This window comes from Mobula hypostoma, chromosome 5 (genome assembly GCF_963921235.1).
Source record: "Mobula hypostoma chromosome 5, sMobHyp1.1, whole genome shotgun sequence".
NCBI lineage: Eukaryota > Metazoa > Chordata > Chondrichthyes > Myliobatiformes > Myliobatidae > Mobula > Mobula hypostoma.
The window spans coordinates 18,771,808-18,793,619 of NC_086101.1; the positions used below are offsets into that span (position 1 = coordinate 18,771,808).

Sequence of the window (21,812 nt, forward strand, 5' to 3'; positions counted from 1 at the left end):
GACAAGGGTGATGCAGTGGATGTTGTATATTTGGATTTTCAGAAGGCCTTTGACAAGGTGCCACACATGAGGCTGCTTAACAAGATAAGAACCCATGGAATTACAGGAAAGTTACATACGTGGATAGGGCATTGGCTGATTGGCGGGAAACAGAGAGTGGGAATAAAGGGATCCTATTCTGGTTGGCTGCCGGTTACCAGTGGTGTTCCACAGGGATCAGTGTTGGGGCCGCTTCTTTTTACGTTGTACATCAACGATTTGGATTATGGAATAGATGGCTTTGTAGCTAAGTTTGCTGATGATACGAAGATAGGTGGAGGAGCCGGTAGTGCTGAGGAAACGGAGAGTCTGCAGAGAGACTTGGATAGATTGGAAGAATGGTCAAAGAAGTGGCAAATGAAATACAATGTTGGAAAGTGTATGGTTATGCACTTTGGCAGAAGAAATAAACAGGCAGACTATTATTTAAATGGGGAGAGAATTCAAAGTTCTGAGATGCAATGGGACTTGGGAGTCCTCGTACAGGATACCCTTAAAGTTAACCTCCAGGTTGAGTCAGTGGTGAAGAAGGCAAATGCAATGTTGGCATTCATTTCTAGAGGAATAGAGTATAGGAGCAGGGATGTGATGTTGAGGCTCTATAAGGCGCTGGCGAGACCTCACTTGGAGTACTGTGGGCAGTTTTGGGCTGCTTATTTAAGAAAGGATGTGCTGATGTTGGAGAGGGTACAGAGAAGATTCACTAGAATGGTTCCAGGAATGAGAGGGTTAACATATGAGGAACGTTTGTCCGCTCTTGGACTGTATTCCTTGGAGTTTAGAAGAATGAGGGGAGACCTCATAGAAACATTTCGAATGTTGAAAGGCACGGACAGAGTGGATGTGGCAAAGTTGTTTCCCATGATGGGGGAGTCTAGTACGAGAGGGCATGACTCAAGGATTGAAGGGCGCCCATTCAGAACAGAAATGCGAATAACTTTTTTTAGCCAGAGGGTGGTGAATCTATGGAATTTGTTGCCACAGGTGGCAGTGGAGGCAAGTCATTGGGTGTATTTAAGGCAGAGATTGATAGGTATCTGAGTAGCCGGGGCATCAAATGTTATGGTGAGAAGGCGAGGGAGTGGGACTAAATGGGAGAATGGATCAGCTGATGATAAAGTGGGGGAGCAGACTCGATGGGCCGAATGGCCGACTTCTGCTCCTTTATCTTATGGTCTTATGGACTAGTTAGTCTGACCTCAGTGGTTGAGAAGATGTTGGAGTCGAGCATTAAGGATGAGAGCTCAGGATACATGGAGGGACATGATAAAATAGGCTGTAGTCAGCATGGTTTGCTCAAGGAAAAACCTTGCCTGATAAATCTGTTGGAATTCTTTGAAGAAATAACAAGCAGAATAGATAAAGGAGATTCGGTTGATGTTGTGTACTTGAATTTTCAGAAGATCTTTGGCAAGGCGCCACACCAGATGCTGCTTAACAAGCTCGAGCCCGTGGTATTACAGGGGAGATTCTAGCATGGGTAGAATAGTGGCTGATTGGCAGGAGGCAAAGAGTGGGAATAAATGGAGCCTTTTCTAAGTGGCTAGTGCTGTTCCACAAGGGTCTGTGTTGGGACCAATTCTGTTTACGTTATGTCAATGACTTGGATGATGAAATTGATGGCTTTGTTGAAAAGTTTGTAGACGATATGAAGATAGGTCAAGGGGCTGGTAGTTTTGAAGAAGTACGCCGCAGAAGTAATGAAAGGGTTGACAATTTTCTAAATGGAGAGAAAATACAAAAAACTGGGGTGCAAAGGGACTTGGGAGTCCCTAAAGATTAATTTGCAGTTTGAGTCTGTGGTGAGGATGGCAAATGAAATTTTAGCATTCATTTCAAGAGAACTAGAATATAAAAGCAAGGAAGTAATGTTGAGACTTTATAAAGCACTGGTGAGGCCTCACTTTGAGTATTTTGAGGAGTTTTGGGCCCCTGATCTGAGAAAGGATGTGCTGTAACTGGAGAGGGTTCAAAGGAGGTTCAGGAAAATGATTCCGGGATTGAATAGCTTGTCATATGAAGAGCTTTTGATAGTTCTGGGCCTGTATTCACTCGAATTCAGAGGGATGAGGGATGACCTCATTGAAACCTATTGAATGGTGAAAGGCCTTGATAAAGTGGATGTGGAGAGGATGTTTCTTATGGTGAGAGAATCTAAGACCTGAGGACGCAGCCTCAGGCTAGAGGGACGTCCTTTAGAACAGCAATGAAGAGGAACTTCTTTGGCTAGAGAGTGGGGAATCTGCGGAATTCTTTGCCACAGGCATCTGTGGAGGCCAAGTCTTTATGTATATTTAAGACAGAGTTGATAGATTCTTGATTGGTGATGGCAAGAAGGGATACAGGGAGAAGGCAGGAGGTTGGGAAGGAAAATGGATCAGCCATGATGAAATGGCAGAGCAGACATGATGGGCCAAATGGCCTAATTCTGCTCCTGTATCTTATGATCTTATGATACAGGCCAGTCACAGAGACAGTCGTAGGTACAGGCATAGACAGAGACAGTCATAGTTTGGGGGCCAGTCACAGAGACAGTCATAGACGTCAGTCACAGAGACAGTCAGAGATACAGGCATAGACACAGAGACAGTCATAGATACAGGTCAGTCACAGAGACAGTCATAGCTAGAGGGCTGTCACAGAGACAGTCAGAGATACAGGTCAGTCACAGAGACAGTCAGAGATACAGGCCAGTCACAGAGACAGTCATAGGTACAGGCATAGACACATAGACAGTCATAGCTAGAGGCCAGTCACAGAGACAGTCAGAGATAGAGGCCTTTTGGCCCTACCAGTCCATGCTGACCAAGGTACCTCTCTTGCATCATACATTGGGGTGCTCTCTTCAGTCACCTGATGAGGTATCCACAGCCTTTGGCCAGGAGCAGATGTTATCAGATGGTGCCCAACCTTCCTAGAGTGTTTCAACCCTTAACCACTGCACTTTCCAGCTGGCGGGTCAGCAGTGGTGACCAAGTCACTGCCCTTCTGCTTCTGACTTCCAGCTCAACTCCTCTCGCCTGCTCCATCCCCAGCAAGAGGCTCTTTCTGCTTCCTCTCCCATCCTGCCAGCTGCCTGGTTCTTGCTCATTTCGTCAAGGCCCAGCGTAGTCAGTAACCTCAATGCCGACCTTGCCGGGAACGCTGTACAGCCGATCTCCACGGGGAATAGCCACGCCTGCCATCCTTTGGCCCTGCACTCCTGGACTAAGGACTGGTACGTCAGGGCCTTCCTGTCGTGAGCCTCCTCGCATCCTTCCTCCCTTGGTACTGTGAGCTCCACCAGGATGATTTTCTTGTCCTCGGTGGACCACAGTACAACGTCTGGTCGAAGTGTGGTTGGTACCACCTCTGGGAACTGCACCTTCCTCCCCACATCAACCCTCATCTCCTATAATTTGGCAGTTTGCAGCAGACTGGATTTAGGCCTCTTTGATATGATTGGCGTGGCCCTCTCCTTGATGAAAACGACTGCCCTGTTTGCCTCTCTGCCAGCTGGTCTCTTTTTACACCTCTCCTGCTCCAGTGTGTCAGCAAGGGACAGCAGGACCTTTTCATGGTGTCACCTTTACCCTCTGTGTGTTAAAGCTTGTATCCTGACAGTATGTGTGCCAGTGAACCCTGCTGACCACAAAGCTTGCAGTTAGGGTCCTCTCTCAGCCCCCGTGTGTGCAGCTGTGATGGTGTCGGGAGAGTGTCGTACTCGGACCATGAGGAAAGAAATGCGGAAGGGCTCCAGTCTCCAAAGCTCTGCCCAAGTGATCTTGCGCTTGGGAAGATCCCATTTCGTCCAGGCACACTGTGGCCCTAACTCCACTGCCTTTGATAACTGCCTTTCGTCCTCACGGTTCCGTACCTCTGCCTGGACCATGTCACGCCTATCCCTTGCACTCGCACTCTCCCATCATTGGAAGAGTACAGAGCCAAGGCTTTGCTGTTCCAGGCAGGATGTCTCTCAGTTGCAAGGAGCTCTCTCCCTGGTCTGTGGCCGAGTTGGTGGCCCGATTTTGTTGTGACTCCTGCTTGGTTTATCTGCTTGTCATTGGAGCCCCTCAGTGTTAACGCAGGTCTATACTTTGCCACCTTTAACTCCTCCACTACCGATGACAATGGGAGCTGTAGCTGGCCTGATCTTATGTAGAGCTCCACTGAAGAAAAACTTGGGGGGATCCCCAGCGACCTCCACAGGTGCTTGTTGATTTTCCAATCTATGCCTTCTACAGCGATCATGGGGAACTTGCACACCGTGAAAACCCGGAGCAGCCTTGGTAGAAGACTCTGTTAGTACACCCATGTCTTAGATTTAACAGGGAGTCCGGTTTTCCTGATCTTCTTCAGCCACTCTTCAGTTTGCTTTACAGTGTCAGTGATGTTGGTGCTGTCTGTCATTGCCGCATTAAGACACTATCCAAGACACTTTACTGGGTTGTCCTCTATGGATGGAATGACTTCTCACTGTGCTCGAAGACTGAACCTGCTAGTAACCTTGCCCTTTTTGATCACTGCGCACCTGGACTTCCAGGCCTTGAAGGTTACCTAGCCCAGGGTATCCAATACCCATCTTGCTTGAACATGTGCCCCTCTCATTTTTTTAAATCTTGAAATACTTGTGTGGTTTTATTTATTTATTTATATCCTCTTGGAAGTCTGTCGGGAACAACAAGGACGTCAATAGCACCTCTGGTGAGAGCAAAGTTCAAACTGGGAAGCGCAGATGCACTTCATATATATACACTTAATTGCAAAATTAATCCAGTTACATAGGCAAAATATTAAACATTTCAAAACTTTAAAACACTCACACCTACAGAATAATATTTTTAATTGTATTTTATCATAATGTTCTTGTAAAGCTGCATGTGGTGCTAAGTACATTTATAACTATATCTTTTTCCAAAATTTACTGTTCTACATTTCAAATCAAAGCTATTTGACATTTACAAAAGTCACTTGTTAGCATTTTGTGAAATTCTGCTGGGTATTTATAATTGAAAGTCTGGTACAATATCATGTAAGGAAGGGGTGTCCTCTGCGGTTCTGTTATGTTCTAAAGTGCACCCTTTGCTTACTTTGTTAACATTTACATTAACTGTGTGGTATTATTATTCTAAATTAAATATAACTTTAGGTTACTGCAGTATGCAAATTACTAAAAGAGACATTAATCCAGCTACTGCCCGGAGACATAAAAAATCTTACGACCCAGTTTTAATTCCAGCAAAATGAGTCCTGTCCAATACTTACTTTACCAACGCCAACAAAACGGATGACCTGCTATTATCTCATAATTATTTGCAGTCTCCCAGTTGTTGAAGATTCCATAACATTTTTAATCCCAAGAGTGAGCAGAATTCTTAATTACAAACACGAGGAAATCTGCAGATGCTGGAAATTCAAGCAACACACACACAAAATGCTGGTGAACTCAGCAGCATTGACACCCACTGATGTCATAAATGGCTTTCCTGTAATTAGTGCTGTGACAGAAAAAGCAATCACGAATCGGTGCGGAAATCTAAACGAATTAATACTCAATCGGATGAGATGCTTTGGAAAGCGCGGTCTGTTTGAGAGTGCGGAACCGGACGTTCAGAGCCTCGTGATGATGTCATCTGAAAGCGGTCTATCGCCCCTTAGGCAACGTCAATGAACTGCGTGCGATCGTCATTCGTCTGCGCCGTTCTCAAGTGGACATGGCCTGGTGGCGTCTCTGCTGTTTGATAGCATTTATCTGACTAAGTTCTTTCGTAAGGTAAATCAAACTCAATTTCTTGCAGTTTACGGTTATTGTTTACTCTGTGCCATTTATTCTTATAGCTTAATGTTGTACCAACCGGGTTTTAGTAGGCTTGCTCTGTTAAATACTTGATATTGTGGTCCACAAACATGGTAGACAGAATTTACCCATAACCCAATTTCTTGTAATAGAGACAAAATCTGATTCAGGAATGATTCTGTAATGATTTAAGAGATAACTGACCCACATGAATCACTTCAGTAACTAGGGCTGCCATACTTGGACATATTTTATTCATATTCCCAATAGTTCACCCCAGATTCCACTGCTCACCCACACATAGTGGGCAACCTACTGTGCCCAGCTAATCTTCCATCCCAAACGTGGGAATGTGGGATAAAGCCAGAGCAGCCAGGGAGAAAGGACAGGCGTGCTCCTGAGTTCAGTGCTGGAACCCGGACTGCTGGAGGTGTGAGGCAGCACCAGTACTGCTTTGCCGTCCCTCTTCATCTGCGGCTTAGTTGCAAAGGGAATTAAATGTTTTGCAATCGTCAAGTAACATCCCAGCTTTGAGCTTATGTTGGAAGGAAGGCCACTGTTAAAGTACGTGATGATAAAAGAGCCCAGAACTCCATGCTGAGGAACTGTGAAAGAGTTAATTTCTCTTTATACCCATGGCTGGGACAGTATTTGTGTTGTATAGCGACACACACAAAATGCTGGAGGAACTCAGCAAGACAAGCATCATCAATGGAAAAGATTAAACAGCTGATGTTCAGGGCAAGACCCTTCATCAGGAGTCATTTTTCATTGTATAGGTCTTGTCCTTGCTACAATTTGTCGGATTCTTTAAATATTCAGTGAGCAGGGCCGCTCTGAAATCTTCATCAGAGTTGCGTCAATCTTCTTCCCCTCTGCCATCTGATTTCTAAATGGACGTTGAACCAATGAGCACTACTTCACTTTTTTATTATTGCTGTTTGTGCACTACTGTTTTTCATTTAACTATTTAATATACATATATATACATTTTTACTGCAATTCATTCATTTGTTTTTCACTATTATTACATGTTGCATTGAGTGTAGTTAACAAAGAGCCACTAAGTTAACAAATTTCTTGACACGTGCGGGTGATATTAAACCTAATTTTGATTCTAAATATTAACCATCTTTTATTGTCATATCTTTTGCTGGTATGTTTAAAGCAGAGATAGAAAAATCCTTGATCGGTAAGTGTGTCAGAGGTTACAGGGAGACGACAGGAGAACGGGGTTGAGAGGGAAAATAAATTGGCCAAGATCAAAAGGGGAACAGACTCGATGAGCCTAATTCTGCTTCTATATTTTATGGTCCAAAGGTAACATTTTACGAGACCATAACTGGCTCATGTCTTGAATTTTGATATGTTTAAATTTAAGACCTGGTTTCAAATTGAATCAAATTATTTTTAATTTTTGCATATTGGAACATCTCTTTCCCTCGACTGTGAGATTGTTAATAAACCTTGATTACACAAAGCTCCATCTCTGCACAAAAGCTGGCTTCCATGGCAGAACATTCTCTGTTTTTCAGTGTAGATTTAGTTATGCTATTGATTTGAAATCTTTTCTGGCCAAATCAGAAGTGCATTTCAGCCAAGCAAGGACTCACCTATCTAAGGTACCAAATGCAAAGCAGTTGGCTGGAAACCCATTTGTATGTCTGGCTAAAAGTTGAGAAAAATACTGCAGATGTTGGAAATATGAAATTAAAAAGCTGCTGAAATCTCTCAGCCAGTCTGTGGAAAGAGAAATAGATTTGATTTTTCAGGTTGAAGATCTCATTGTTTATCGTGTTTTTGTTTAATGCTACTGTTGTTCCAGAGTAATAATCATTTTGTTCTCCTTGATGACTCATTAAAAATGCTGGAGATGCTCGGCAGGTCAGGCAGCAACTATGGAAACGAAAAAACAGCTGATGTTTCGGGCCAAGACCCTTCATCAGGACTGAATATGTCCTCTCGGCCTGAACCTGATTTTTTTTCTCTCTGTGGATACTGTCTGACCTGCTGAGTCCCTCCAGCATTTTATACCCGTTACTCGGGATTTCTGGCATTTGCAGAATCTCTTGTGTTGATATTTTGTTCTCTTTTACACTGGTGTACTGAAGAGTGACAGAATTCAGCAGGTCAGGCAGCATTCTTACAGCATTTTCTGTTTGTTGCTCTAGATTTTCTACATTTGCAGAGTCTCTTGTGTGTTTGAAAGAAAGCAAATTTGTTTTAAAGGGAAGGTGTTGTTGGGGGGTGGTGGGAGAGGGATGGAGAGTGGATTGGACAGGATGAAGTGTCCCAGCCCAAAACGTTGGTTTAAGATGGCTGTACTGAAGCCATGCGACAGCTTACTTGTGGTTCGTCGATTCAGAGGGGAGAAGACAGGACAGAGGAGTTCCAGCGCCCGTCCAACTAACCCGGCTGCGAGGGTGGTTCGCTCCAGGTGCCGAGCTGATTTGGTGAGGTCAAGAACAACTTTGGCAGCAAAATCCAGGTCTGAAGCGAATCGCTGGGTAACATGTTCTCAGCCCAGAGTGATTGGCTGCTGTGAGGCGTGAGGCCCGAGCCCCAGGGCGCCAATGTTTAGACGCCAGCCCAGATAGTCTGGAGGGGCAGGGTGTCGAGAGTCGCGTGAGGTGGATCGCGAAGCGCAGAGCCGGTTTGGAGAGATTGAGAACGGCTTCTCCGACAGTGAAATCCAGGCCCGATCGGATTCGCCGCAGTGGAGCCCGGTTTCTGGTGCGAAGTTCGGACAATTTAAATGGCGGCCCAGGTAGTCTGAGGTCTCCTCTCTCTGCAACGCTGAGGCTGTGAGACTGCCCGGCTGCTGTGCTTAGTACCTGAGATTGCGGTGACTTGCCCGTTGATACGATGAACCAAACACTGAGGCTGTGTGTCTACTCCAGGCCGCTCTGGGTATTTGGATCTAACAACTCAATCTGGTTCAGAAATGCAGAATGCTGCTGTTGCTTGCTTCTACCATTGGCATGATTTGTTTTGTGTTTTTTTCCTCTCTTTGTGGGCACTGTTGGGGAGGGAGGGCTGGTCTTATATTTTTTAATTAGATTCTTTCAGGTTCCTTGCCTGTAAGCAAACAAATATTTGCAAACAAAGGTTGTATAATTTATACATTCATTAATAAAAAATGCTCTTTGAATCATTAAGTCTTGATTGTACACTTCCACAAATGCTCCTTGACCTACAGAGTTCCTCCAGCGTTGTGTGTGTGTGTGTGCTTCTCCAGGTTTTCAGTATCTGCAGATTGTGTCTGAGAGAAAAAAATCAGATTTGAAGAGAAGGTGTTGGTGGGAGGGAGGGAGGGTTGGGGAGTGGGATGAGGGGTCTAGGCTCGAAACATCGACTGTTTCCATGGATGCTGCCTGACCTGCATTTTGTGTGTGTGTGTGTGTGTGTGTGTTGCTTTAGATTACTTGCATCTGCAGGATTTTTCGTGTTTTAGGGTGAAACCACGGTCGCTGTGGTGATAAACTATTAATGAGGCCTTCGTGTTAATAAGGGTCGTCAAGGAGAGGGAATGCAGACAAAGGGACAATTGAAAGTTGTGAAGCTGTACAAAATGCCAGGCACCTGAGGCCGTGTCCCTGGGCCCAGGAAGAACTGAGTTCATATTACAACAGTTTGACCTACATCAGAACAAACAGGAGAAGGAAGGTGCCTGAAATGATTGAATCAGGGAGGCTGCCGTGTGCTCAGATGAATGGTACTGTTTCTCAAGCTGATGTGGAACCTTGTCACGACGGCTTGGAGCATAGCACAACAGAAGTAGAAGAGATTCCGCAGATGCTTGAAATCCAGGAGAACGAACGAAGGAAAAGACACCCACACCAGAAGGGAGTAAACAGTCAGGCCAGGAAGGGTCTCAGCCCCAAACCTGCTGAGTTCCAGCAGCATTTCCTGTGTAGTACGGACCCTTCGGCCCACAATATTTTGCTGTCCTTTTAACCTTCTCTGAGAATGATCTAGCCCTTCCCTTCCACGTAGCCCTCCAATTTTTTTAATCATCCACATACCGATGAGTCTCTGAAATGTTATTGATGTACCTGTCTCCACCACTACCCATGCAACTACCTGTGTTTAATAAAAACAATCCACCATCACCCAAATCCCCTATACTTTCCTCTGATCACATTGTATTAGCTATTCTTGCCCTAGGAAAAAGATGCTGGCTGTCTACTCAATCTGTGTGGCTTATTGTCTTGGACCACAAGATGGAAGAGCAGAATTAGGCCATTCGGCCCATCGAGTACCTGCCGCCATTTCACCAGGGCTGATCCATTTCCCCCCTCAGCCCCGATCTCCCACCTTCTCCCCGTATCCCTTCATTCCCTGGTTAATCAAGAATCTCTCAACCTCTGCCTTAATGACTTGGCCTCCACAGCCTCCTGTGGCAATAAATCCCACAGAAATACCACTCTCTGACTCGTACACCTCTGTCAAGTCACCTCTCATTCCAAGGAGGAAAGTGCTAGGTCACTCAACCTTCCTCAATCAGAAATGCTCTCTAATCCAGGCAGCATCCTGGTAAACCTTAGACACGAGATTCTGTAGATGCTGGGAATCCATAGAAAATGTGGGAGGAATTCTGTTGTTCAGGCAGCATCTGTGCAGAGGAATAAATCCGGATAAATTTCCTCTGCACCCTTTCTAAACCTTCCACATTCTTCCTATAATGAGATGAGCAGAACTGAACACAATACTCCAGGAGTGGTGTGATCCAGGTCAGTCACGTGCTGTTCACTGGGGAGATCTGGGCAACCCTAACCATACGGGTCAGAGTGGGAATGTGATTGAGAATTAAAGTGGGACCCACCCTGCGGGCGGAATGAAGGTGGTCTCCAAGATGCAGACCACATCGTAAGCACTGAATGTAGACGTCCAGACTGGAACAAGTGCAAGTGGATCGCTGCTTTAACTGGAAGGACGGTATAGGTCCCTAGGTAATAGAAAAAGGGCAGGATTTACACTTCCCGTGGTGGCATTGGAAGTGAAACAGGAAAGGGAGTGGTTGCTGGAGATAGAAAAGTTTGATCAGTGTGTCACAAAGGGAAGGGGGAAGATGTGTTAGATGATGGGATCTTGTTGAAGGATTGGAACATACAAAGATGATTCATTGAATGGGGAAGGGAGCTATAATCGGAAAGAGAAAAATAAATATTAGCTTTATTTTGTTACATATACATCGAAACATACAGTGAAATGTATTGTTTACCCCATTGCTCGCGACGTGCTGGGGGCAGTCCACAGCTGTTGCCATGCATCTGGACCCATCATAGCATAGCCCATGGGGGGCTGTATTGGTTCCCTTCCTGTTAACCCTGTATACCTCGGACTTTAGACACAACACTGAGACATGTCATCTGCAGGAATTCCCTGATGTCCTAGCAATACTTGGGTGTGTAAAGTGAGGGTGGGAGGACGAATACAGGGTCCTGGTGGAGGACTTTAACAAATGGTGCAAGCTGAATCATTTGTAGCTCAACATCAGTAAGACAAAGGAGGTGGTGATGGACCTTAGGAAAGTTATAAGCCTGCACGGCTCCCTGTTACTATTGATGGTTAGGACGTGGGTGTAGTGAGGACCCACAAGTACCTGGGGGTGCATCTGGATGACAGACTTGAGTGGAGCACCAACACAGAGGCTGTGTACAAGAAGGACCAGAAACGCCTCTAATTCCTGAGGAGACTGAGGTCCTTTGGAGTATGCAGGCCTCTCCTTCACATGCTCTACCAGTTTGTTGTCACCAGTACAATCTGCTATGTGGTGGTGTGCTGGGGCAATGGCAGCAGCATGGGTGATGTCAACAGGTTCAATAAACTGATCAGAAAGGCTGGCATTGTTATGGGTGTCAAACTGGACACATTGGAGGCTGTGGTAGAACAAAGGACCCTATGAAAACTCCTGGCAATGCTGGAGAATGTTTCTCACCGTCTGCATGAACAGAGGAGCACTTTTAGTCACAGACCAAGCCACTGCGCTGCTCCGAAGAGCGTGATGTGAGGGTCATGCTTGCCCTTGGCCATTTGGCTCTATTACGTGTCAACCTATAGTTGGGGAAGTGATGAACCCCTCCCCCAACTCCTTTAGACTGGTTGAGGTAACTTTTTATTATTCTTTCTACTTCTCATAATATTTCTATATCTATGCACTTGTAATGCTACTGTGACACCATAATTTCCTTTGGGATCAATAAAGTATCTATCTATGCCCACAACTCACTCACCCTAACCGTACGTCTTTGGAATGTTGGAGGAAACCGGAGCACCCGGAGAAAACTCATATGGCCACAGGGAGAGCACAGAGCTCCTTTCAGACAGCCTGATCAGTGACGGGGTGTCCAGGAGAATAGTTGAGAGCAGAGAGGAGATGTGATCAAGAGCAACTGTAGTAGTGATGAAGAATGATGTGAAGCAGGATTGAAAGATGTTGAATCCTGGTGGGTTGAGTTAAGAAACTGCAGGGGTTAAAGGACCCTGATGGAAGAGAAGTCTTTTGCATGAGAATTCATCATTTAGTCTTTCTCACGTCCTGGGTATTGGATTAGCAACTTGCATTTCAAATGCACCTACACTATTTTGAAGGCTGTGCATGCGAACGACTTGGGAAACAGGGGGTATGACCTTGCAGGGTCTGAATCTGCAATTCACATCAGGCAATCAGCCTGTTCCTGTAGTGTCTTTTGGAAATTATATAACTGCTTGCTGGGCTCTCTGCTGGAACTGTCATCGAAGGTACGTGAGACGTGGTGTCTGCCTCTTCTGCCCCAGCTGCTGTCATTGGGTGGCTTCCATTACGATTGTTCACATGTCCTGGATCAGCTTGCATCACTAAAATAACCTTTAGTGTTGGAAGGTGCCCCAAATCCTCAGCAGACGTGGAGTCAGACAAACCTCAAAAATACCAAGGTGGCTAAGGTATCGGAGGGCCTGATCAGGGAACTGGGTTTTGACGAGTTTCTCGAAAGAAGAAGGAAATGGATGGTTGGGCAATTTGGGTCTGGATGTCCAGTCTGAAAGCAATGTCCGGCACGGTTGGTGGGGGGGGTGGTTGAACATTGTATGCATCGAGATGAGAAGCGGATGACTGTATTTACCTTGAGAGGGTTATTGTGAAGAGGTGCACAGCATGCAAACAAGCCCTTCAGCTCCACTTGTCCATGAAGACCGAGATGCCCAATCCCATTTTCCGCATTTGGACCTTTCTCTTCCATTCCTATCGATTCCACCTACCTGTCTAAATGCTTTTCTTTGTTCTGTAATTGTACCTGCATAAACCACCTCCTCCAGTAGCCTGTTTGATACACCCTCACCTTCTGTTCTCAGTTGGTTCCATACACCCATCATCCTCCATTTGTCAGCCTGTCCCTGTATGCCTGTCACCCTCTGTCGGCCTGTCCCGTCACCCCCCCTGTCGGCCCGTCACCCCCGTACGCCCGTCACCCCTGTCGGCCCGTCACCGTCGTCGGCCGGTCCCCGTACGCCCGTCACCCCCCGTCGGCCGGTCCCCGTACGCCCGTCACCCCCCGTCGGCCCGTCCCCGTACGTCCGTCAACCCCCGTCGGCCCGTCCCCGTACGCCCGTCACCTCCCATCGGCCTATCCCATAATCTCGTACACCCATCACCCTCTGTCGGCGGTCTGTCCCGTACACCCTGACTCCAGCCAACTAAGCTCACGGGTCATTGAGCCATACCAGCCTACCAACCACGACAAGTTTGTCATCGTCTTGTTGGATTCGTCTGCCCATGCAGTTAAATCCATTTTTTCCTGAATCTCTTCAGTACTCTTTCTAACACTTCATTGGCCTTTCTGTGGTTTGGTGAAGGAGGGGGAGTGTGGAGAGGATGTTTTCTATGATGGGGTGTCTAGAACTAGAAGGTACAGCCTCAAAATTGAAAGGGGACCTTTTAGGATAGAGGTAAGGAGGAATGTTTTTAGTCGGAGTAAATCTGACGGTGGTGTAGGCCAAGACCATGGGTATATTCAAAGCGAAAATTCATTGTTTCCTGATCGGTCAGGGCATCAGGGGTTATGGTGAGTAGGCAGGTGTATGGAGTTGAGTGGGATCAGCTGTGATGGAAAGGCGGAGAAGACTGGATGGGCTGAGTGGCCTCATTCTAATTCTGCTCCCTTGCCTTGTGGTCTTATGAGCATAGACAGGGTGAATGGTCACTGTTTCTCCCTCTCTCCCGCCCCCAGGGTAAGGGGTCTAACGGTGAAAGGGGAGAGATTTAAGGGGGGCAAGAATGGCAATTTTTTTTACACAGAGGATGGTGGGTATGCCTGAATAAGCTGCCGGAGGATACGGTACAGGCAGTTATGTGTGAGATCCTCCATTGGCCAGAGTCGACCATTAATGTTGCATCCCAGATGTCTAGAACATGCAGGAGTTGCCCGTCAGCATTGAATTCCACTTGGGACTGCCTTAGGGGCTCCAGCTCCAGAATTTCCCTCAGGGTTTACTCCTGAAGCCTTCCCCTTGAGCGGGTGTAGGCGCAAGGCAGCAAAGGTTCCAGATCAGAGTTGTGTTTCTCCCGGATGATGTGCCAATCGCAGCTGACGAGCCCACATTTGCCCATTCTTCTGTCAGTAGAAACAATTCTGCCAGGCTTAGTATCTAAGCCACACATGAAAGCCAGGAGCTGGACTTGGATTTCAGAGGTAATTTGAGAGGCATGCCATGGGAGCACTTAATAAATAATGGAAGCTTATCCCCACTACACCCCCTCTCCCACACCAGCTCTGAAGTTTAGGGAGATATGGGACCAACACAGGCAAGTGGGTCTCGCCAAAGTAGTTACTTTGGTCAGCGTGGATGAGTTGCAGTGATTGGGTTGATCCTGTGCTCTGTGATTCTGTAATGGAAAGAGATTTGTGAGGGTGACGGGGCAGTGATCGGACATGGGTAATGGGCTATTGCGCTCACACTGTTTAAATTTGGAATCTTTTCCTTGAGGGATGGGAGGGAAGTTGGGCTCGTTTTCAATATAGTCGTTGAAGATTTGTTTCTGTGACACTGCACTTTGAATCGCTACCTGGCCTCTCAGTCAGAACCAGTGCTAACTTGAAATGTGAGACTTGGCCGTCTGTAAAGATGTTGATCCCTTCTCTCCAAGACTTGGCTGCCTCCTTGTCGAGGCAAAAGGAGCAGCAGCCAGAAATTTGAGTAAAAATTTTGAGAGTTTATTAAGTTCAAAATTGAATAGTTAACAGCTGGTGATGGTTGAATAAGTGGTTCACAGCAGATGGTTTACAGCGCTCCTTGTTCGCAGCATTTTCCCTTCTCCACTGTCTTCCTACACTCCTCGACACTCTCCTCTTTCCTGCCTTTATTTGTTCTCAAACCGATGTAAATCCTCAAAGTTCAAAGTAAATTTATTATCAAAGTTCATAGATGTCACAAATACTACTCTCAGATTTATATTATTGCGGGCATTGACAGTGAATACAAAGAAACACAATAAATAGAATCAATGTAAGAGCAGACGCAACTAGATGGACAAAGAACCAGAATGTGAAAGACAAAAAAAAACTGCGATGGGGGTCCCCGATGATGGATGCTGCTTTCCTACACCGTTCTATGTAGATGTGCTCAGTGAGGGCTTTACCCGTGGTCCGACCAGAGTGACCTAATTTCATAGGTTTTAGTGGTCAGCTACGCTCCCAGGTAACCGGACAGCTCAGCCATTATTTCCCACTGTCTCCCTCACACAGGTTATACTCAGCCTGAAAGTTCACTAGGATGTTGCCGGGACTGGAGGGCCTGACTTGCAGGGATAGATTGCATAGGTTAGGACCTGGAGTGCAGGAGAATGAAGTTAGATTTTTGACAGAGGTAGACAAAATTATCGGGGTTTACATAGGGTCAATGCAAACAGGCTTTTTCCACTGGGGTTGGCCAGCCTGCCTGCCTGTCACCACTGGTGTTTAAGGCAGAAACAAAGTCCCCCCCATCTTTGGCGGTGTTCAGAGCTTCCTTCATTGTGTCAATAGCTTCCTCTCGGTCTTCACTCCTGTCAGTCATACAAGTCCTGGGTGGAGACTCAGGAATACCGTCGCACGCAAATATAAATGCATTCTTCATTGCTGTTTCCATAACAATTTTGTCTTACCAGTCAGGGTTGTTAGCCCAGAGCTGAATCCCTGAACCCAGAGGACCAGTGACTCTTTGTCTGTCCTCTACCCTTTGACCTGTTTGACATGGGTGACCCTGCCAAGAGCCAAAGCAGAAAACCCTGACTCCAGCCGACATAGCTCTCCGGGTCACTGAGGCACGCAAGCCTCCAAACCACGACAAAGTTGTGGTCCTCTTGGAGGCTGGGGTAGGGTGAGACTACAACTTGAGGGTTAAGGGTAGAAGGGTCAGAGGGTGGAAGGAGCTGCCAGCGAGTTCAATCTCAACATTTCAGAGAAGTTTGGATGGGGAGGGGTGTGGAAGGCTCCGGTCGATGGGACGAGGCAGAATAATAATTCGGCACAGACGCCGATGGGCCGGAGGGCCTGTTTCTGTGCTGTAGTGTCTGTGACTCTCTGACTCTAACCCTGCTCTGACTCTCTTCCAGGAGAGCTTTGGTTTCACAAACAATTCCTCCCATCCCCTTGTGTCCAGCAGCTTAATGACCGTGCAGACTTGGCCTGCTTTGCCTTTGTTCCCGATCTCTCAAGCAGATGTGTCCTGTCTCCCAGGGTAACGACAAAACCAAAGACCCATGTCGCACTGAGCTGGAGCAACAAAGCACGGGGACTTTGCACTCCAACAGCACAATTCTTTAACCCTTAATTCTTCCCCACTGTGTCTAACTACTATAATTTTACAAATGATCAGGAGGGCTTTGTCCCATACTTGGGATGCAAAGGCGTGGAGCACAGATGTGTCACTCTATAACACTGGGTTTACTCCTGGGAAGTATTCTATAGAAACAGTGGGGTGAATACTGCCGGTTAAGGCTTGCACCAGTGCAACACAGGAGTATTGTGATACTAAGTACAGATCTGTCACTGTGTAATACCAGTACTGTACTGGTGAGGACTAGTCCATACCTGTGTAATGCAGAGGTGCAGTACTGGAGGACGCAAGTTTAGACCCGTGTCATACCAGGATGCAGTACTGGTGAGTTTCGGTCAGAATGAAGTTTGTTATCATTGACATATGTTGTGAAATTTGTTGATTTGTGGCAGCAGTACAGTGTAAGACATTAAAAATTACTATATGTCACAATAAGAAATACAGTGGATTCTGGTTAATTGGACCAATTGCTTATTTGGGACAACTCTTAAAAGAAAAATAACTAATTAAGAAAATAGCTGGGATTCCCTTAATTCATTAGGGACACAATGCCACTTAATTGGGACAGGAGACTGTTGCCGAACAGTTTCTGGCTATAGTCAGTCGCATGCACTTGCAAGGCCGTTTTAAAAACTACACTGTACATGGAGTGAACTGTTTTTATCTAAATAGTGTCAGCTGCATGTATTTGTGCTCAAAAAGCAGAATCAGGTTTAATATCACCGGCATACATTGTTAAATGTGGCATAGTAACGAATACATAATAAAATCTACAAATTACACTATGTATGTGTGTGTATGTATATATTTAATATATATAATAGATATTTTAAAAGTTAAATTAAATAAGTAGTTCAAAAATAGAAAAAAATGTAGAAGTTGTGTTCATGGGTTCGATATCTATTCAAAAATCTGATGACAGAGGGGAAGAAGCTGTTTCTGAATCGCTGAGTGTTTGCCTTCAGGCTCTGTACCTCCTACCTGATGGCAGCAGTGAGACGGAATGGGTGATGGGGAGGCTGGTGCCCATGATGGAGCTGATTGACTTCACAACTTTCTGCAGCTTATTTCGATCCTGTGCAGTGTTCCCCCCGCCCCCAATACCGGACAGCAATACAGCCAGTTAGAATGCTGTCCATGGTACGAATGTACAAAGTTGCAAGTGTCTTTGGAGACATACCAAATCTCCTCAAACTCCTAATTAAAATTAGCCACTGTCGTGCCTTCTTTGTAACTGCATCGATATGCTGGACCCAGTTTGTTACCCAGAAACTTGAAACTGCTTGACCTTTCCACCACTGATGTCTTGATGAAGACTGGTGTGTGCCCTCGTCTTACTCTTTCTGAAGTCTACAATCGATTCTTTGATCTTACTGACGTTGAGCGTACGGTTGTTGCTGCAATACCGCTAAATCTTCCTGCTGTACGCCACCTCATCAGTGACATTTCTCACTGATAGTTGCGCTACAGTTGTACTGACTACAGGACTATCCGTGTGATACAAGGTACCACTCTGTCGTACTCTAACCCTTGCATGAGCTGCTGGAAGAGCTTAAGCAGATAATTTGAGTTTTATATGAGGCTGACATTTAACAGTTGCTTAATTAGAGTGCAGCAAATTAAACGAGAGATCCCTCTTGACCGCCAGTGAAGGCAAGTACAGACATCTGCAAAGTATGCCTAATGCACATGTTGTATGGTTACCACCAGCTCCTCCCTTCCCTTTTCATCTCATCCTGACAAGCACATTCCTCCTCCTCCATCTTCCTCACGCATTGTAGCTTCCCCTTAAATGTGCTTTGCTTTTTACCATAGCTACCTCTTTTAGGAGCTGGTTCCAAATTTTCCCCGCTCTGCATCTGCTGAATTCATGATTAGATCTATTTGTGACTCGCTCATATCTTTGGGCCCACGATAGGGTAAATGCCAAATAAAAACAAATGAGTTCCAAATACTAACATAATATTTAAGAGCCGCATCGTGTCTTATCTCTTTCCTTTCCAAAGGGCAAAGGATTTATTATGGGTCCTTGTGTAGCTGGGAAGCGGGGTGTTATCTGTGATTGGTCTGTAGCAGGTTTAATGTTGCTCGCAATCTGCTTCACCGTTGACATTAAATCTTTTTCTCTGCCTTTTTCCCTCAGCTTCCTCTTAAGTGCCTCACAGACACAAAGAGATTACTGCAGATGCTGGAAATCTTGAGCAACACACGTAAAATACTGGAGGAACTCAGCAAGTCAGGCAGCATTTAGGGAAGTGAATAAACAGTCAGCGTTTTGAGCCGAGACCCTCATTAGGAATCCAGATGGAGGATCTCGGCCTGAAGCGCCGACTGTTAAGTCCCTGCCATAAATGACCATAAGACAAAGGAGCAGAAGTAGGCCATTCGGCCCATCGAGTCTGCTCCGCCATTTTATCATGAGCTAATCCATTTTATCCTATTTAGTCCCACTGCCCCGCCTTCTCACCATAACCTTTGATGCCCTGGCTACTCAGATACCTATCAATCTCTGCCTTAAATACACCCAATGACTTTGCCTGACCTGCTGAGTTCCTCCAGCATTTTGTGTGATTTCCCTTTCCACTAGGTTCAGGAACAGTTATTACCCCTCAAACATCAGGCTCTTGTACCAGAGGGGATAACTTCACTCAGCCCAACACCAAACTGATTCCACAACCTACAGACTCATTTTCAAGGTCTCTTCATCTCACGTTCTTGACATTTATTGCCATTGTTATTATTTCTTCTTTTTTTGTATTTGCACAATTTGTTGTCTTTTGCACATTGGTTGTCTTTTGCACATCCGTCTTTATAATTTTTCATTGAGTCTACAGTGTTTCTTTGTGTTTACTGTGAATGCCCGCAAGAAAATGTATCTTGGGTCATATATGGTGACATATATGCACTTTCATAATGCATTTACTTTAAACTTTTGAAGTGCCTCTCCACTTTCACCTCAACTGCACCCTGTTACAGAGACTTCTATACCTTCCTCATTCCCTAAGCAAAGGTGGTGTGGGTTAACTAGGAAATGGGCACTGTCCATGGATCTCACTGTAGGGTGTTTGTGGTTAACCTCTGACCTCCTGGGTGAACCCATGGGATCATATTGCACGAGAAAGGACATTCAGCCAGTCTAGTCCATGTTGGCTATCAAGCACCCATTGATGTTGATTTTCAAAGGTACATTGAATGACAGAGAAATGCATACAATATACATCCTGAAATACTTTTTCTTCGCAACCATCTGCAAAAACAGAGGAGTGCCCCAAAGAATGAATGACAGTTAAATGTTAGAACCCCAAAGCCCTGAACTCCCCCCTCCCATGCAGAAGCAGCAGCAAAGCAACGATCCCCCCTCCCCCACCAGCAAAAAAAAAGCATTAGCACCCCTCACCGAGCACTCAAGCATGCAGCAAAGCATCAATTTTACACTAATCTCGTTTTGTTCACCCGAAATTCACATCTCCCTTCCAATTCCACCACTCGCCTGCACAGTCAGAGCGATTTACAGCAGAAAATTAACCTCCCAGCCAACATTCCCGCTAATTTTTTTTTTATAGCTGCGTGGCCCACCCATTGTTCTGAGCGGGAAACTTTAACACGACTTGGAAGCTAAACTGAACAATAAACCGTGGGTGAACAGTTTATTAACAATAAGCTACCGACTTCCATTCTGTGTTTATTGTTACAATTTGTAATAGTGGTGTAACTTGAAACACTGGCAATGTAAATACGTTGAAGCTCTAAAATGTTACAAAGTAATGGTTGTGCATTTATTATTTAGAAAATTTATGGATTATATTCATGAACACAATTACAGGGTATATCATGAATATATTAACAGAGTTTTCAAAATTATTTAGCATAATTTTAAAATTATATTGACATTATATAAAAGAAAACTCCAGCTGTGCAGTAACAAAGGCTATGTGCCCGGGAGTATTTCAGTTTCTGCATAGCTACGCACCCGCACAACTTAGAGGGAATATTGCTCCCAACCAGGAAGATAGGAGTGCAGCCCTCACGGCCCAATGGGGGAAGGTGGAAACTCCATAGGGGTCAGAATTGAACTCCGGGTCTGTGAGGCAGCGGCTCTATCAGCTTCTATGTGCTGCCCAGGGTGATGTAATGTTACTGGGAACAGGCACTGGATTTCGCCTTCACAGCCGCTGCTTGCTAACCTGGCTCTTTCTCCCGCCTCCCCCTTCCCTCTCTCCCTGCCTGCAGCCGGGCCAACCATGCAGCAGGAGAAGCTGAAGTGCAAGAACCTCCATGAGTACATGAGGAGTCTCAGCCCGGCCATCCTCGACAAGCTGTACAATCACCCGGCCACCTGCCTGGCCGTCTTCAGGTAAGACGCAGTCGGTCATAGTGGGCGTGGTGCAGCCAGTACACAGTTACAATGACCCAGTCACAGTGGGCACGGTCTGATTACAGTGGGGATGGTGCAGTTATAGTGGGCACGGTCTGATTACAGTGGGGATGGTGCAGTTACAGTGGGCACGGTCTGATTGTAGTGCGGATGGTGCAGTTATAGTGGGCACGGTCTGATTACAGTGGGGATGGTGCAGTTACAGTGGGCACGGTCTGATTGTAGTGGGGATGGTGCAGTTATAGTGGGCACGGTCTGATTGTAGTGGGGATGGTGCAGTTATAGTGGGCACGGTCTGATTGTAGTGGGGATGGTGCAGTTATAGTGGGCACGGTCTGATTACAGTGGGGATGGTGCAGTTACAGTGGGCACGGTCTGATTGTAGTGGGGATGGTGCAGTTATAGTGGGCACGGTCTGATTGTAGTGGGAATAGTGCAGTTATAGTGGGCCCGGTCTGATTACAGTGGGGATGGTGCAGTTACAGTGGGCACGGTCTGATTGTAGTGGGGATGGTGCAGTTACAGTGGGGATGGTGCTGTTATAGTGGGCACAGTCTGATTACAGTGGGGATGGTGCAGTTACAGTGGGCACGGTCTGATTACAGTGGGGATGGTGCAGTTACAGTGGGCACAGTCTGATTACAGTGGGCGCGATCTGATTACAGTGGGGATGGTGCAGTTACAGTGGGCGCGGTCTGATTACAGTGAGGATGGTGCAGTTACAGTGGGCACTGCCTGATTACAGTGGGCACGACCTGATTACAGTGGGCATGGTGCAGTTTCAGTGGGCACTGCCTGATTACAGTGGGCACAGTCTGATTACAG

The 21,812-nt window shown here is 46.0% G+C and overlaps 1 protein-coding gene across 1 annotated transcript in view; it reads left to right on the forward strand.

Annotated features, from left to right (window-relative positions):
- The window catches only part of gtf2h4 (general transcription factor IIH, polypeptide 4), a 141,790-nt gene that overhangs the window by 10,193 nt on the left and 109,785 nt on the right, over positions 1-21,812 (forward strand). Inside the window, exons 2-3 of the mRNA XM_063048137.1 lie at positions 5,677-5,791; positions 20,843-20,966. Of these exons, the coding sequence (XP_062904207.1) occupies positions 20,854-20,966 (113 nt within the window). The 5' untranslated portion in view covers positions 5,677-5,791; positions 20,843-20,853. The remainder of the gene's footprint in view (positions 1-5,676; positions 5,792-20,842; positions 20,967-21,812) is intronic.